A 16272-nucleotide genomic window follows, 5' to 3' on the forward strand; every position below is an offset into this window, starting at 1 on the left:
GAGTTATATGGCTTAAAGGGGATTGTGAGGGTTATTGAAGAAAAGTAGTATCTGAAGACAGCATCTCGAAGATAATGGAATACGAAGCAAAAGCTGATCATAAGCCTCCATGGTACATTCACACAGCCAGCCACTGTACACACTCACATGGAAGAGCAGCTGTATTTATGCCTCTACTTGTTGTACTGGAATTCTAGTATTTTGGTGTGACACAATCATTCAGCCATACTTATACAGTGAGTTAGTTGTTTATTCAATGATTAGGAAAGAAGTTTCCATAGCAGTGGCTTTTAAATAAAAATGATGCACCAATCAACTAATACTTTGTGACATGGGTTGCTTTTCTAGCATCTGGAGTGTTAAATGTTGTCAGTAATGGATACTTATGAACTGAGAAAATTACAACTTTACATAATTATTAACCCATTCCAATTAAGACATTTTAAATCACATATTTTCATCTCATATGCTAAACTCTGTCATCAAATATAAAGACATACTTGCCCTTTTAAATCACATAGTTTCATTTTATATACTAAACTCTGTCATCAAACGTGCAGACAGCCTTGAACTTACTCTTAATTTAGAACATGCTCTCATTCAGAAATGTTCAAGAATAGAGACTCGGGAAACAATTCAGTGGTAAGAGTATTTTCCCAGCATGTGCAGAACCTTGGGTTCAATCTTCAGAAATGCAGAAAAGCTCAGGGATGGTAATAGTGGCAGTAATGTATAATTGACCTTTTTCCTTGAACGAGAAAACACCCTCAAGTCACCAGCCAAGGAACTCATACATTTATATTAAAAATGATCTCATCTCAGAGTTGCTAGAAATGAAAATATTTGAGAAGAAACTCAGATAGGGATGTCAGGGAGGGAAAGTGAGTGTAGAGAATGAGGTGGAGGTCAAGAAATGAATGAGAAGCCAGAAACGGAGGTAACAGAGAGCAGAGGAAGGGTTGTAGCACAGGATGCCCAGGGTAAAGAGAACCAGAAGACAAGGCAGGAATTGGGAAACCCGGGTAGCTCAGAGCCTGAGTGAGGAACTGGAGGTCTGTAGTGAAAGTCTAAATTAGAGAAAAACCACTAAGCACTGATTAACACAAATCTTTCAAACCTACAGATGAGGACCAGGTTCTTCTGCTTACCCCTTGTTAAGTGTCCCAGATTTCCATTTTTTTACCCTTAAATTATGTAATATAATGAACAAATAAGTTTCATTAACAAAGATACTTTAAGGTCACAGGAGTTAACAGCCCACAATTCCACCATAATTATAACTAAAAAAAATTACAGCACAAGAGTCAGTAGATAAGTTTTAATATTAACCTTAAATTTAAGACTGTGTCATACTTGGCATTAAATACATTGTATATTTTTGAAAGCTAGATAGCACCTGCCAAAATGTAGTTTGTAAATAATAAAATTAGAAGTATTTAAATCAATTTATTCTGTGCATATTTTAGCATACTGTAGAATATATTAATGGTTCATATATATATATTCATTGAGACATAATTACAATAATTGTACATATAGAATTAGTGTAATAGAGCAAGTGCATATGTCACACATTAAATATTATGTACATGTAACCTGCCTTAAAAGTTAAATAGCAGGAATTTGGAAAAACAGGATATTGAATGTATCAAAATATTTACCAAATAATTTAAGAGGATGAAAAGAAACACTAAACCTTGTCCACACTATTCCCTGGTGGTAATGCATGAATGAATTAAATTCTTTCATGTGTTAAACATTATGTTAGGTGTTGCAGATAAAAGCAAAGTTGTAGGCTGATATCTTCTGTCATGGAGTTTCTTTTTGACTGAGTGGAGATGAGTATAAAGGAAAAAAAAAAATCACATGCCGGGAAACTTACAACTGGAAATTGTGATAAGTAGTTAACAGCGAATTATAGCGTTAAAAGACTTACTGGGTATTACAGCAGCAGGGGTAGTAACTTTCAAAGTGGAATGGCTGAAGGAAGTAAGGTAATTGGCAATGGTTAGTTTTAATGTTAGTTTGACACAATCTAGGATAAATTGGAAAAGAAATATCAGTGAAAGAGTGCCTACATCAAGTTGGCTCTATCTGTGAAGAGGTTTCTTTGGATTACATTAGTTGAGATGGGAGGACCTGCCATTGTGAGTGACACATTCTCTATGCAGGAGATCCTGACCTTAATGCCAAGGGGAGAGTTGTATGAGCGCAGGCATGTTGCATTGATTCACTGCTCTCTGTGGGTGCAATGATTGGGCTGCTTCAACTTCTTATTGTCTTGACTTCTCATACAACAATGGACTGTAATTATCACAGCAGCAGGACACAAAATAGAAGCAGTAGATAAGGGGAACAGTGCTTCAAAAACTCCATGGAGACGACAGTGGACAGAAGAGTTTGGTGAACGCCAGAGACTGAAAACGGAAGAGGGGTGTGAAGAGAAGGACTCCTGGGGTACGGTGCAGGTCAGACCCTGCAAGGTCTCACACACTGCATTAGGGGTTGGACCTCAACCCAATTGGAAACCATAAGAATGATTTAAAAAGAGGACACGCGTGCTTAGTTTTTGAAGATCCATCTGGCCACAGTTTTGGAGACTGGATGAGAGAATAAGATGTAGCTCATGGGTGATTACGGTGTGGTGGTGTTCAGGCATATGAAGGCAAACAGGTAGATTTTGTAGTATGCAGTTTCAAAGTAAAATTAACATTGCTCAAGAAAGTAATCATAGGTACTGTTAAACAATAATGTTAGCCGTGTTATATAGATGGTTTTGACATGTTATAGCCTAGCAAAAATTCCTTACAAATAAGGTATTATTGGATTTAGACTGACAGTCCTTAGGACTTATGATACTTGTAATTCCTTATAAGCACATCCATCCTTTTCTTTTTTGTCCACATCTTGCTCAAGGATATTTCCTTTCAAGGATCATGCTTTGGATTTTGATGCATACACATTTTCCTCCAGTCATCCACTGAATTATTTCCTGTTGCCTTTCACATCAAGTCTCGAGAGGATGCCGCACAATGCCTTCACTTTGTCACTTATATAGCTATTTAGTCTTCAACAAAACATCACCACACCAAAACTACTTAGCCTTAGTCACTAAGAGCATATAGAGAGGACGTGTTTCCAATTAGGTAATCGTTAACTAGGATAATACATAGTCACATAGTGAAACAGTATATGGTTATTGGAAATAGTACTTGAAAAGACTAGCGTCTGTGAAAATTATTCTCTTATTTGTATATATACATCTCTCCTTAATATTCCATTTTCTGTAATTACTACTGAGTAAAAGAGAGTTAACTATACTTCATTTTAGTATTTATGCCACAGTGCTATAAGGACTGGAGAAATAACATACAATCTGTACTGACTAATGTTAAGCCTCTGACTTGGAATGGCCATTCCTGAGTCCCAATTGCCTGTCACCATGGATAATTGAAAGTTTGCACGGTTACTCCCATACCAATTTTCAATGGCCACACATAAATTGCTCTGATTTTTGAAATTATAGTTATTCTACTCCATCTGTTCTCTTCATTTTTCAAGTCAGTTGTCAAATGAAACATGTGAGTCCCAACTAAAAGCTTGAGAAGTTTTGCACGTGTTATCAGGATAAATGAAGTAATTCTATATCAGGCTAGTGTTCAGGAAACCCCACAAGGTGAACCACAGGAAACTTCACAGTTAAGTAAGGTGACAGGTTGACAGTCGCTTTGTAAGGATGATGGCAAAGTGCTTCATCATAATAACAGGATTTAGCAACCTTGCCTTAGTTCTGAATATTAAACATTAAGCATAATTGCCAAGAAGGCCTTAATAGTAAAATTCTGAAAATACATTTCAATTCTGAACTGCTCCCTCCATTTATTATAGCAGTTTCATTGTAACTAAAATTTAAGAGCACATATTAAATAAAAGTAGAACATAATTCATTGATGTGGCTAATGAATACTTCTTTTCTGTCACCAGTAAATAATGAGTTTCAATTTTCTATGTTGGCTTTACACATAAGACGGTGCTACTAATCAAGTGTGGAAACATATTTTTCATCGTCTCTAAATCCTACTAAGAGCAACTGTTCAACTTCAGATTATGGGAGAATGAAAATGAAATTGTTAAATCAATCAACTTCTGTTCTAAACTATTGACTCAGATGGAAGGTGGTTTATCTCATTTATGTTGCTTTTGTTATGAAATCTAGCTGTTTTTGCATCCCTTCATGAAGCTATACTTTCTGTAATAAAGAGGTGGGTGGGGTCTGGCATCACACCTCTTGAGTCTAGGCTGGGTTTAGAACGTGCTTTCTAACAGAACACTGTGGAGATATGGCCTGCTGGTTCAGAGATAAGAGCAAAAAGGCCTTAACAAACTTTTGCATATCGTCTTTGGATCCTTGCCTTGAGAAAAGTCTGTTATCACTCTTGGAAAGAGAGCAGTCATCTAGAATAAAGACATGGCGTCTTTTAAAAATCCAACATGGATTAACCACCCTCGGCCAACATCCTAGCTCAGACGTGATACTTAAGCAAACCAAACAGGACCAATGTGACCAAAGAACCTCTGAGCTAAGCCAAAGAAAAACACGCTAAGCACATCATTGTTGGTTTGAGGTTATTTGTTTTGTACAAGTAGCTAATAATCCTGAGTGTTTTATTTACTCTTTTAGAGGGAAAGCTAACTTTGTGCAAACTTAAAAATTAAACATAGTAATTATGTCAAAATACCAATATTTTTGTCTAGTTTTCATAATTTGGCTATTGATGAATTTGTTTTATGGAAATCTTTCATTCATTAGTCATAGTTTTAATTCTTACAGCTATCCTATTAAGTAGGAATTGAGTGTCTTCTAAAGGAAAAGCCCGTGGTAAAGAACACACACACACACACACACACACACACACACACCCACACACACACACAGGTTCACACAGCTGGCATAGCACAGTGGGTTACAATACATCATCTAGCAATGTGAGATTCATTTGCCCCAGGACAGCACACCATTAGCACCACAAGAAGCTGTCAATCTAGTCTCCTAGACTGGACAGGCCAGAAGCATATGTTCATCTTCTCTGACATAAATGTGATTGATTTTGGTCCATTAATGAGTCACCTTTACCATGGGCTTACACTGGCAAGGGTATATAACATGTCTCAGCTAGTGTGAACTTCTCCATCTGGTAAAGAAACTTGTTTTACTGACCTAAAACGCTACCCTAGAATGTCCAGAAGAAAAGTTTACGAGCACTGAATAAATTCTTTCTTTGGCCATTTTCTCATTCAATTTCAAGTGGCCAGATCATGGATCCCTTTCCATCAGTCACATAAACCATCGACTAAAGTGGACACATTTTTCTGTGTACTAGATGCTGGAATTTTTGGTGTCATAATCATTGTTTCTGGGGGCAAGTAGTTACTACTGATTGTCTGATTGAGTATAATCATAATATATATATATTTCTAAAAGTCAATGTTCCAGTTATTTATTCTCGGGTGAAATTTATTTGCAGTACTGTTATAAAATATCGTTTAATCTCTTAGGTTTGGCTATAAGATAAATGTATGTCATAATCTGTCAGAAATAAATGAACAAAATTCTACCAAGTACATTGCCTACCCCATTACTTTTGTTGTTGTTGTTTTCGAGACAGGGTTTCCTCTGTGTAACAGGCTTGGCTGGCCTGGAATTCACTTTGTAGACCAGGGTGGCCTTGAACTCAGAGATTCCCCTGCCTTCACTTCCTGAGTGCCTATGTTACCACTGTCCTGCTCTAACCCACTTATTAGCTCAGCATTTGCATATCATTATTACATGAGGGAGATACTGTCTGCTGGTGCTGCTACATTCTAACTGTACAAATACAAATCTATAGAATAGGAAGAATGGATTATTCAATACTGCCTTTTCACATAACTAAAACCTAACATGAATGACTAAGCCAAATACATGGGTGGAGACATTTAATAATGAGCATGGCCATCTCTCCTATTGAAACAACAAAAGCAACCACCAGAGAATAACCCCTGCATGTAACTCAACATTAATAAAATCAACAGGAGGAACACACACACACACACACACACACACATTATATTTTATGCAGGCAACTAAAAACTTGCATTATATCACCAGAAAATTGCCTGATGTAGATATTTGATTAATGAACACAAATGTTTGGATAGATGTCTTAATTACAAATGACACCATACAGTTTTCTAGTATTAAAGTATAAAGAATATGTATACATATACACATAGGTAAATAATTCTAGGTTATAAAACACATTTTTGTAATTTTACTTATTTGAATTTTATGCATTTTATAGAATTAAATGGTATGTACTTAAAAAGGCAAATGGAAATAGGGCTCAGTGGAATATTTTTCCAGCAGAAGCTCTTCAGTAAAAGATACATAAAACACTAATATAACCCGAGGAATAGTTGGCTAAACATAATTTTCTGACTTACAAACATATATCATGTGAAATTTCAGCATGTAAAGAGGATTTTGGTAACAGCAAGACAATAAAAATCATATCTCTAGCAATTTACAAAGTATACTGTTCCAGGGGTGGTTTTAAGAGAGTGTAAGCCATGTGCATTTGTTAGTTCTTTAGCTCCTTTATTGTTATTAGCTTAACCTAGAGTGGGAGAAAACATCAATAAACAACGTAGTGAAAATGGGTCATTCCCATGTGCCAAAACAAGAGTCACCGCATGGATGAGGAAAAGGCTAATGAGACCCCAGCTGTAACTGAGGAACTATTATTGGCTGTTGGTGGCCACTGGGGGAGAGAATGATTATTTTGGGGGGGCAGGGATGTAGTCATTAGGTACCCTATTCTCCAGTGGATGGCTCCACACCAAAGTGCACACAAGAAGCACTAATTAGCCTTGGTAGAGCTCTAAGAAGAAAAAGAAGGGAGGGAGGAAGGAAGGAAGGGAGAGGGATGAAGTTGAGAAGGAAATGTTTTTATGACGTAGTAGGGTGGATATTAAAAATATGTTGTATATATGAAACTTACCAATAATAGACAAAGTGTTTAATGCGTGTCTGTACTGAACAGTCTGTTTTTCTTGTCATCTGTCCCTAGGGTATAACAGCTATATAAATAGCATTTTCAATGTATTAGGTATTATAAAATAATTCAAAGTCAATTAAAATTCTCATGGGGATGTGTATAGGACAAGTCTTCAAACAAATCCCTTACGGATATCAACAGATAAACAGACCCGTACTTCATAACTCAAAAGTTCTTTGGACTAAGAATAGTGTGTCTGTAATTGGACTTTTGTGGAGCCTCTTGGTCATTCTAGTAAGTGAATTAGGCTGAAGTCTTATTTTCTAGCTATGAAAAAAATAGATTTCTGAACTTGGATTCCATTGCCTGTAAACGGAACACCTGGAAGTCAACACACAACATGCTATTCTTCAGAACCAATATTATTATTTTTTTACCATAACCATGTGTTCTTGGTAGATATGAAATTTCTCATAATTTCCTGAATTATTTAGTCTACAATCAGTGCATTGTGTCACTCAAAATCATCAAATTTTAAACATGATAAAAGGAGAAACTATGAGAATTTAAGAAGAAATGAGTTTTTAAAGTAATTATATACTTATTCTTCCACAGGGAATTGATATTCAAATATAGTTGGTTGATTTTGTTAAAAAAAATGCATTGGAAGCAATCCAAGAATCCTGTGCTCTTGTCACACCAAACTGAAGGGCTGTGACAGACTTTTCTTTATCGCATAGCCAAAGTCAACCACAAGACCTTACTCATCCTATGAAAAACAACATGTTTTATAGATCAGACACAGACATAATTTATGTGTTTTATTCAGCTTGCAATACCAAAAAGGATCATTTAATGTCTAATAAGTAGTAATCAAAGCAGAATCTTCTAGGCATAAAGGTAACTAGGTGAATATTAAATCTGACTATAAACCATCAGGAATGTGATCCTCATGAAAACAACTGTCTTTTCTCTTTCAACATATTTAAAGTAGTCTCTATAATTGTTTCCACCTTACGGTAGAAGGGGATGCTTGAATGCAACACTCAATAAACATAAGGAAGCAGAAGGAAAATCTTAGGAGCAAAATATACTGAATGTGTGTTCTTTTTAAATGTTTGAATAGCATATATTAATTATACACAATAATGGATTCCATTATGGCATTGTGGCACATGTACATAATGTATTTTGTTCATATTCATTCTGCGAGAAACTGTTTATTACCATGAAATATCAACTATGTTCAGAGGGTGAAAAAACAAGTTTTAAGGATATTGGTGACTAAATTATAGAAAGCATATTATGCTTTGCTTAGTTTCACTGATTTCTATAGATAAAATCCTACCAATTAACCAAAAAGTACATAAAAATAATACTTAAAGATATAGTCTGACAATAACTAAAGCAAAACCATTCAAGGGATTTCTAAAAGACCATTGAAAATGGTTATAATTTTAATGTATTTTTTCCTCAATTGCTCAATTTCTCTCTCTCTCTCTCTCTCTCTCTCTCTCTCTCTCTCTCTCACACACACACACACACATACACTTCACTGAGGGAAAGTAATTATCATGTAGCTTACAACATGTGTAATTTGTCCTGTAATTATAGAAGATACTCATTGTCTCTATAAATACTTCTAGGAGAGGCAAATAACTGATCACTGCCAAGAATGCTAGACACAAACCATGCTGGCTGATTTGAGACTACCCTTTCCACCTGCTGAAGCTGTAGGATTGTACAGGAAAGATTGCTTACATGTTTTTCAAAGACTACAAGATGACTAATAATTATGTCTTAGCATAAAACACCACTTAAAGGTATAAAATGCAAGTTCAATTTTGTGAGAGGATGATATGATGACACTTAGGTTACAAGGATGTCCTTGGTTTTCCAAGGCACATAGTCTACTAGTATCCACTCTCCTTTGACCCTCAGTGTACCCATGGGCTACATCCACCGGGTGGAGGAGCTCCTGCTCTGCCAGCAGGAACTCAGGGATGAATGGGGTAACTTCTTATTAAGGTTCTCACTTGTGACTAAGTGCCTTTAAAAAAAAAATGCTTCTGGTCTGAAGATTTCTCTATAATCTTCTTGGTAACCTTGTAACACTGATAAAAATGTCTACTGTAAGGTGACCCAAGGCATTTAAAAGGCTTGTGAGTGAGTTTCTTGTATATCGCCCATATGTTTATACCACCCCAACATTACACATTTTGGAATAATTCCGATTTTAGTGTGTGCTCTCTTTTCTGTAACAGTTAGCTCTTTTTTTTCCTTCCTTTTTAATTTTTTTTAATTTCACCCCAGGTAAAATTCCACTAATAAACCAGTGTCCATGCTAACAATACTTTTAGTCAGAGACATAGTCACTGTGGACCAATCACACCGTAACATAAAAATACAATGTCCAATAAATCTTTGCCTCTTTTATATATAAATGGAATACATTTAACTAAAAATGCCTGACCACTAAGTAACTTTAGAACAATTTCTGTCAATCACCAATATATAAAAGCCACTCTGATGCAAATGTTTTTAGTGTCACAACAAATTATTGTGTATGTTGTACAGAACACACAAAAACTAAATGTCGCATTAAACTGTATCAGGAGTATTAAATCACCCTTACAAACATATAGAAAGGATTACCTTTTCACCAGTTTCCCCTTTGATGCCTTCAAGTCCTTGTTCTCCCTGTAAAAGAGGAGCATGGTGTAAAGTGATAAGAATACTTCTTACAGTTCATGGAATTTTCAAAATAATAGCGATGTTTCTAAGAATAAAAAGGACCAGCGACTTTAGTAATTCCCTGCGATATGAATCTCTAAGCCAACATTAACAACACAAAGTCTGAAAAAGTACAAAGTACTCAAGGAGAAGCTTTTTAGGTACCTCCCTACCTTCTAGAAAAATTTCCTCCCCATAAAGCCAGGAACATCTGAGAATGGTACCATCTAGATTTTCTTTGAGAATTCAATGAAGCAACATAGCCTGTGTTTGCCATTCTTGTTGTTACTAGCATCTCATTAACCCCAGAAGACACAGGCTTCTTTGAAACCTACCTTCCACATGAGTGACTAATGAGAGGTTCACGATGAGTGGGCTTAGAATTGAACCTGCGAGTCCTGAGCCTAACCCCAGTCCCCGGGCCTGCAGCCCCAGGTTCCTCTCCTGTTCTGTTCATGTGACTCAGTCACACATTCTCTGTGCCGTTTAGACATTCTCAAAACCTACAAACTGCAAGCGTTTCTTTGCCTCAGTTGAACCCTTTCCAATTTCATAACTTTAATTTCTGATTTAATTTGTTATAAATAGATGGATGATGTTACCATCAAACATTTAGTAAACGCTCACTGAGAGCCTCCTGTATGTCAGGGACCTCCAGTTGCATAGCTGGGAGGTGAATGTTAGAGATGGGTTTTATCTGCCGTCCACTCACCGGGGGGTAAAGGCACAAGGCAGCCAGCCAGTATCTTCTTTTTCTATATAATTCACTTATTCATCTAAGTTTCATTCTGCATTCCAACCCCAGTTATCCCTCTGACCCCTCCTCCCATGCCTCCATTGCCTTTCCTCCAGCCCACCCCCCACCTAATCTTAAGAGACCCATATTTGTGTTTCTTTGTTTTGCTTTTCTATTTAAGGTTTTTTTTTTTTTTTTTTTTTAAGGTTTTACGTGGGCCAGGCTGTCCTTCAGTTTCCCTGTGTAGGTCACAAACACCTGAGATACCAGACAAACACATGCCATCAGACCTAGCTAGAGATGAGAAGTTTGTGATCTCAAGTTTTCGGTACTTCCTCCACAAAGTGGCACATGGCATAATTAAAATCCACATGTATTATACAGATTATATCTAGATGAGCTCTCATCTAGATATAATTTATGAGTTTATTAGCATATGTGTACAGTCAAACAAATACATGTAACGTGTAGAAACATGATTAAATTGTAATTTTCTGCTCCCATTATTCTAAAAACCCTATTGGCAAACAATAGATTAGTTATTGGTAATTTTTTTTTTACCACTAATGCACGGGCCTACCTTTCTTTTAATAGTCTTTGCCTCAGATATAGAATCTAACTCCATCTGGTAATTCAAGCTGACACTGAAGCTGCTAAACGCCTCTAGCGCACTGGCCACGAAGCCGGCATGATGCAGCCACCACAAACAGCTGCTGGAAAGTCCAAAACTATTTCCCAGCAGATAAATCTGCATACCCCTTGGCTTGAGACTCAGCTCACAGATGTAGCACATGCTGTACCGGTGGGCTTTGTCTAGAACTGCTGTGAAGGGACTCGGAAGCATGTGGTTTCATGGCTCCTAGTCCAATCTTATTATCTCTATGCGGTTAGGTAAAGAAACGGTTTTAAAGCTGTAGCTACAAATGAAAGCATATTTTTTCAAGGGACATTTCCAGCTTTGGGAAAACAACACCTAGATGCATAGCAAGTTCAGACATTTTGTTATTAAGACCTGTGATGCTTTGCCACAGTATAGAAATGACAGGTTTGGCTTTGGGGGACATCTTAAAATTGCACCAATAATGCTCTCCCCTGTGGAGGGATTGTCTGGGCTGTATCTTGACAGCTGGCCCCACCTGAAGTGACTCCTCTTTCCTCCAGGAGTCTGGAGTATATTTGTTTCTGGGCATCCAGTGATGCTTGGCACATACCGTTGAGTTTGTTCCCAGAGAGAAAAAGCGGTCCTTGGAAAGATAGTAAAGGATCCAGAAGAAGTTCATATTGGTGAAGAGAACAATGCCAGGCACAGAAAAATGTACCATGGACGGTGAAAAACTTCTCCTTCATCATGAGTATGAATGTACCATTCTGGAGGGTATTTTATTATTTATAGAGGATTTGATCCATAGCCTCATACAGGCTAAGTAAATACTCGGCACTGAGCAGGCTTTTTTTTTGTTTGTTTGTTTCATTTTGATACAGGATTTCACTAAGCTGTCAAAGCTAGCCTTGAACTCACTCACTTTGTAGGCTGGCACTCTGCAATATTCCTGCTTCAGCCTCCTGAGTAGCATTGCCAGGCAAAAGCAGAAAGGTATGTTTGAAGAGCTTAGTTATGTATGATCCTTGCACTGTTAGATAATACATGTCACTGTGAACATTTTGCTTAACCCAATCTGAGAAGCACAACACATGCAAATAGAAACTAACGGCAGAAAACACTGCTCCATTGTTCACTCTGATTGATTTAAGAAAAAAAAAAAAAGTTGCCGGTGAAGCGGTGTAGCCTTAACACTTTTGTGGCATTTAGAAGGCATCACTATTGATTCTTCAGGAAGGCATGCTGTTAACACCCTGAAACAAATCTTTCCTTGAGAGGTCTCTGACAAGTAAATGCTTCTATGAGTCCTCCTTGGAAAGAATGGTTTATTAGCTTAGTTTGTAGGAAACATTTATAAAAACCCATTACCTTTTGACCAAGTAAGCCTGGAATACCATGTAAGCCATTTTCACCCTAAAAAGAGTAACCAAAATAAATCGTATTAGCCACAAATGATACTGAGAAAGACCCCTTCTCACACACATTTTGTTGTTGTTGTTGGTTGTGTTTTCTGTTGTTGCTGTTGTTTGTTTTGAGACAGGGTTTCTCCTTAGCCCTGGCTGTCCTGGAACATACTCTGTAGACCAGGATAGCCTTGAACTCAGAGAGATCTCTCTGACTCTACCTCCTAAGTGTTGGGAAAGCTTCAGGGTTATGAGGAAAGCTAACATTTTTTTTCTGGATATCTATCACATGTAGGTTCTTCCAACTTTCTGTTATGTCACAACTCCAGGAAAATCTCCTTAAATTTTAAGGTAAAGAGATCAGGGCTCTGAGATGTTAAGTACTAATCTCACAGTCTCAGGATTATCCAATTTGTAGTATCACCTAATGTGTCTAATGAGTGTGCATATTCCACATGCTAGTTAGTAATCTCTCTTTTTCTTTCTTCCTTTCTTTCTTTCTTCCTTCCTTCCTCCCTCCCTTCCTCCCTCCCTCCCTCCCTCCCTTCCTTTCCCCATCCCTGTTTTTCTTTTTCTTTGCTTTAAAACCGCTGGGTAAATTAACAAATGCTTTCTGTGGGGTAGGCATTGTTTCCTGAATACTTATCAGAGAGTTGCTAGTCTCATAATCATTTTATTTAGATGGGCACACAATGACTGGGCTTAAAACTATTGCCCTTCAGCTGTAGCCAATGTCCTAGCAACCAGTTTAGTTTTGTTTTATAAGTGTCTTCTTCCCTAGTATGAGATATCACATACACACATATACATACTCTTATCAGATTATGGACATGCTTATTTCCTTATCTATATCTGTTGATTGCTGTGGAGTCAGTTCTAAAGTCATACCAAAGGCAATTTTACATGGAACAGCTCCCTTTCCTGTCATGGGCATGAATATTTTCAGCAGATGCCTATCAGGTTCCGTTACTGGAATTCTTGGCCATTATGTTGACAAGTTTGCTCTGTGAAGAGCACACCAGTTAGAAGGAGATACTCCATGAGGGGGGAGGGGGTTGTAGGCATTCTCAGTAAACCCTCCGGCATTTACTTCAGTCTAGGAATTTACCATGGCTCCCAACTGTCCAGACTCGGGGAGCTCAAAATAAGCTAACAATGCTGTGATCTGCTCTATTTCTGTGAAATAGTCATAAAATTCACTTAATAACAGTTTTTAAGCACTACCAAAATATGCAGGTTTCATTTCTCAGAATTATTTGAAGGTAGTTAAATATATTGAGAAGACCAACACCATATCTTCAGATTTTAAAATAAAAATGAGGTACTCTACCTAAAGATTGAGATCTTAATTTTATTGCTAATACATTTTTGAAAAGTTTTACTGTTTTTTTTTCTTCTTTCATTTTTTTTTTCAGTCAGAAGTGTACTACCATATAGATGCACGCAATATTTTAAGAGCTAAGGTTTTCCTTTGTTTAGACTGAATTATCAAAGTATTCTATAGTGTAGCTGCTGTTGTCGTCCTAAGGGTAAAACTTAGCTGTGACATGTAATTACACGTGGAAGCATCAAAAATAGTCTATTATCAGTGTACTAAGCATTTCTACCACAGTTCTTCACCCGAGCCACCAGGCAAGACTAGCAGAAAGCTGCAGTAACATCGGATAAGGAGCTAAGGAAATCGCATTAAGTATCTGACCCCGAGGAACATGCAATGGAAATGGAGCTTCTATTTCTCATCACTGAAGTATGTCCACTTGTCCCTAAGAAGCAGATTATTTTCCTAGGTTGATCCAATATAGCATTTTGTATCATATTGCAAATTACTCAGGATAACAAGATACAGCATATAATCCGCTAAAGCACAATGATACGGGATTTACCCGGCAAACAGCCCATTATGGAGAAAAGGGCGTGGTGACAGTTCGTCCTGTCTTCTTGGCTAGCAGCCAACTTTTATATATCACGTGCCCAGAGTGCTGGTACGGGTGTGTCTTTAGTTGATGTTCTGTGATAAGGTGTCCCCTATGGTAAGTGTTAATTGAGCTCTCATCTTTCCCGACCCAGAGATTTAAAACCATTTCTAAATGTCATTAGTCTATCAGAGGAGTGTGAGCATACTGGTCCCCATGGCATCTCAAAAGTCGGGGGGAATATATGAATCACCACACAAACTTAAAAGGACATAATTCAAGTCCTGATGGCAAGTGCTGATTCTATAAAACTTTATTTAAAACACTTATGCCAATAGCAGAAATCCTCTTAGTATTTATTCTGAAACACAGGAGCAAAGCCCAGAGAAGTACAGGCAGTCAAGGTAAACTCGATTTTACTTAAAAATCAGTACTTGCCTAACACTATTGGAAGGACACATGTCTGCTTTACGTGTGTGTGTGTGTGTGTGTGTGTGTGTGTGTATGTGTGTGTGTGTGTGTTCCTGAGTTCCTTCTACCTTTTTCTCCCAGTATCATCCTAAAGGAGGCATAGATGCTTCTCTTTGATCTTTCAATAAAGATTTTAGTTCATTGTTGGAAAAAGATGATCAATAGTTTCAAAGAAATCATACTATTCTAACCTCTTTTCTGAGGATTTTCTTTCTATCAAAAGCCTTTTAATTCCTGGAACACACTTGGTAGGAGGAGAAAAGTGACTTCCAAAAGTTGCCCTATGACCTCTTGTGTGTACTGCTCACACATGAAAACACACTCTCCCCAGACTAAGTAATACATAAACTGTACTGATAGTCACCAAACATCATTATAAGCTTCCAGTTAACTTTTTCTGTCTGATTCCTGTTACGGAGCACAAACAAAAAAGACACATGTATACTTACTGAGTTAAAGCTTTCTGAACCTAAAGTTTAACCCACTCGTCTTATTTCTGTTATCCTAAATTATGGGAGGGAAAAAAACCCTTCTAGATCTTATACGTGACATTCAGTTGGGTAACTATCAAGCTTCCATTCAATAAAGCACTAGTGATAGTATGGAGTCTTAATAGTATGACAATACTGTCTGGGTATACACTGGCCAGTCAATACTTGTCTTAAAATGTGGCTTTCAAAACTCAGCATGTTATGTTAGAAATGGTCCCACACAGAACAGAAAACAAGGCTATACCCTACACACACACACACACACACACACACACACACACACACACACACACAATGCTGTTTGGGATGCTAAAGTGTTCTATTAATATAATTTACTTCTAAAAATGTATTTGCATATATTGACTTTGTAACCAAGTATAAACACTGCTAATACTTCCTTTCAAAGGAAAAAAAATATATTTCCAAGTCTTTTTCAAATTAGTCAAATGTAAGCTATATTGAGCTTAAAAAAAAAAAAAAGCGCTAAACAATTTAGAAATTATCTCCCTAGTGAAGTTAGGGACACAGCGACTTTTGTAGGACCTTATATAAATCTGGGGTCCTATGAAATTGATATGATTTTTTTAAAGTAGATCTTTCAGAAATAAAGATTTGGGCTTATTATATTGTCAAATATAGGTCAAAGACAGTCTCAATAAAATTGAAACTGCAAAACCATGGTAGGAGAATGAAGACATTTAATCTGTGTCATTTACTGAAAGATCTGATGTGTGGTAAGTGACACCTGCATCGAATAGTCCACCAAGTTAAAGAAGACAGATATAGAGCACAGTGCTGTCAGCCAGCTCCTCGTTGAAGACAGGGAGATACCAGCCGCTGCATACCATTTCCTGTCCAGAGTATTCCTCCTCGTGATGAGTAATTTA

The 16272-nt window shown here is 37.2% G+C and overlaps 1 protein-coding gene across 1 annotated transcript in view; it reads right to left on the minus strand.

Annotated features, from left to right (window-relative positions):
- The window catches only part of LOC127236585 (collagen alpha-1(XIX) chain-like), a 107905-nt gene that overhangs the window by 22360 nt on the left and 69273 nt on the right, over positions 1 to 16272 (minus strand). Inside the window, exons 10-11 of the mRNA XM_051204295.1 lie at positions 12476 to 12520; positions 9693 to 9737 (exon numbers count right to left, since the gene is read on the minus strand). Of these exons, the coding sequence (XP_051060252.1) occupies positions 9693 to 9737; positions 12476 to 12520 (90 nt within the window). The remainder of the gene's footprint in view (positions 1 to 9692; positions 9738 to 12475; positions 12521 to 16272) is intronic.

Source organism: Phodopus roborovskii, unplaced genomic scaffold, assembly GCF_943737965.1.
Source record: "Phodopus roborovskii unplaced genomic scaffold, PHOROB, whole genome shotgun sequence".
NCBI classification, from domain to species: domain Eukaryota; kingdom Metazoa; phylum Chordata; class Mammalia; order Rodentia; family Cricetidae; genus Phodopus; species Phodopus roborovskii.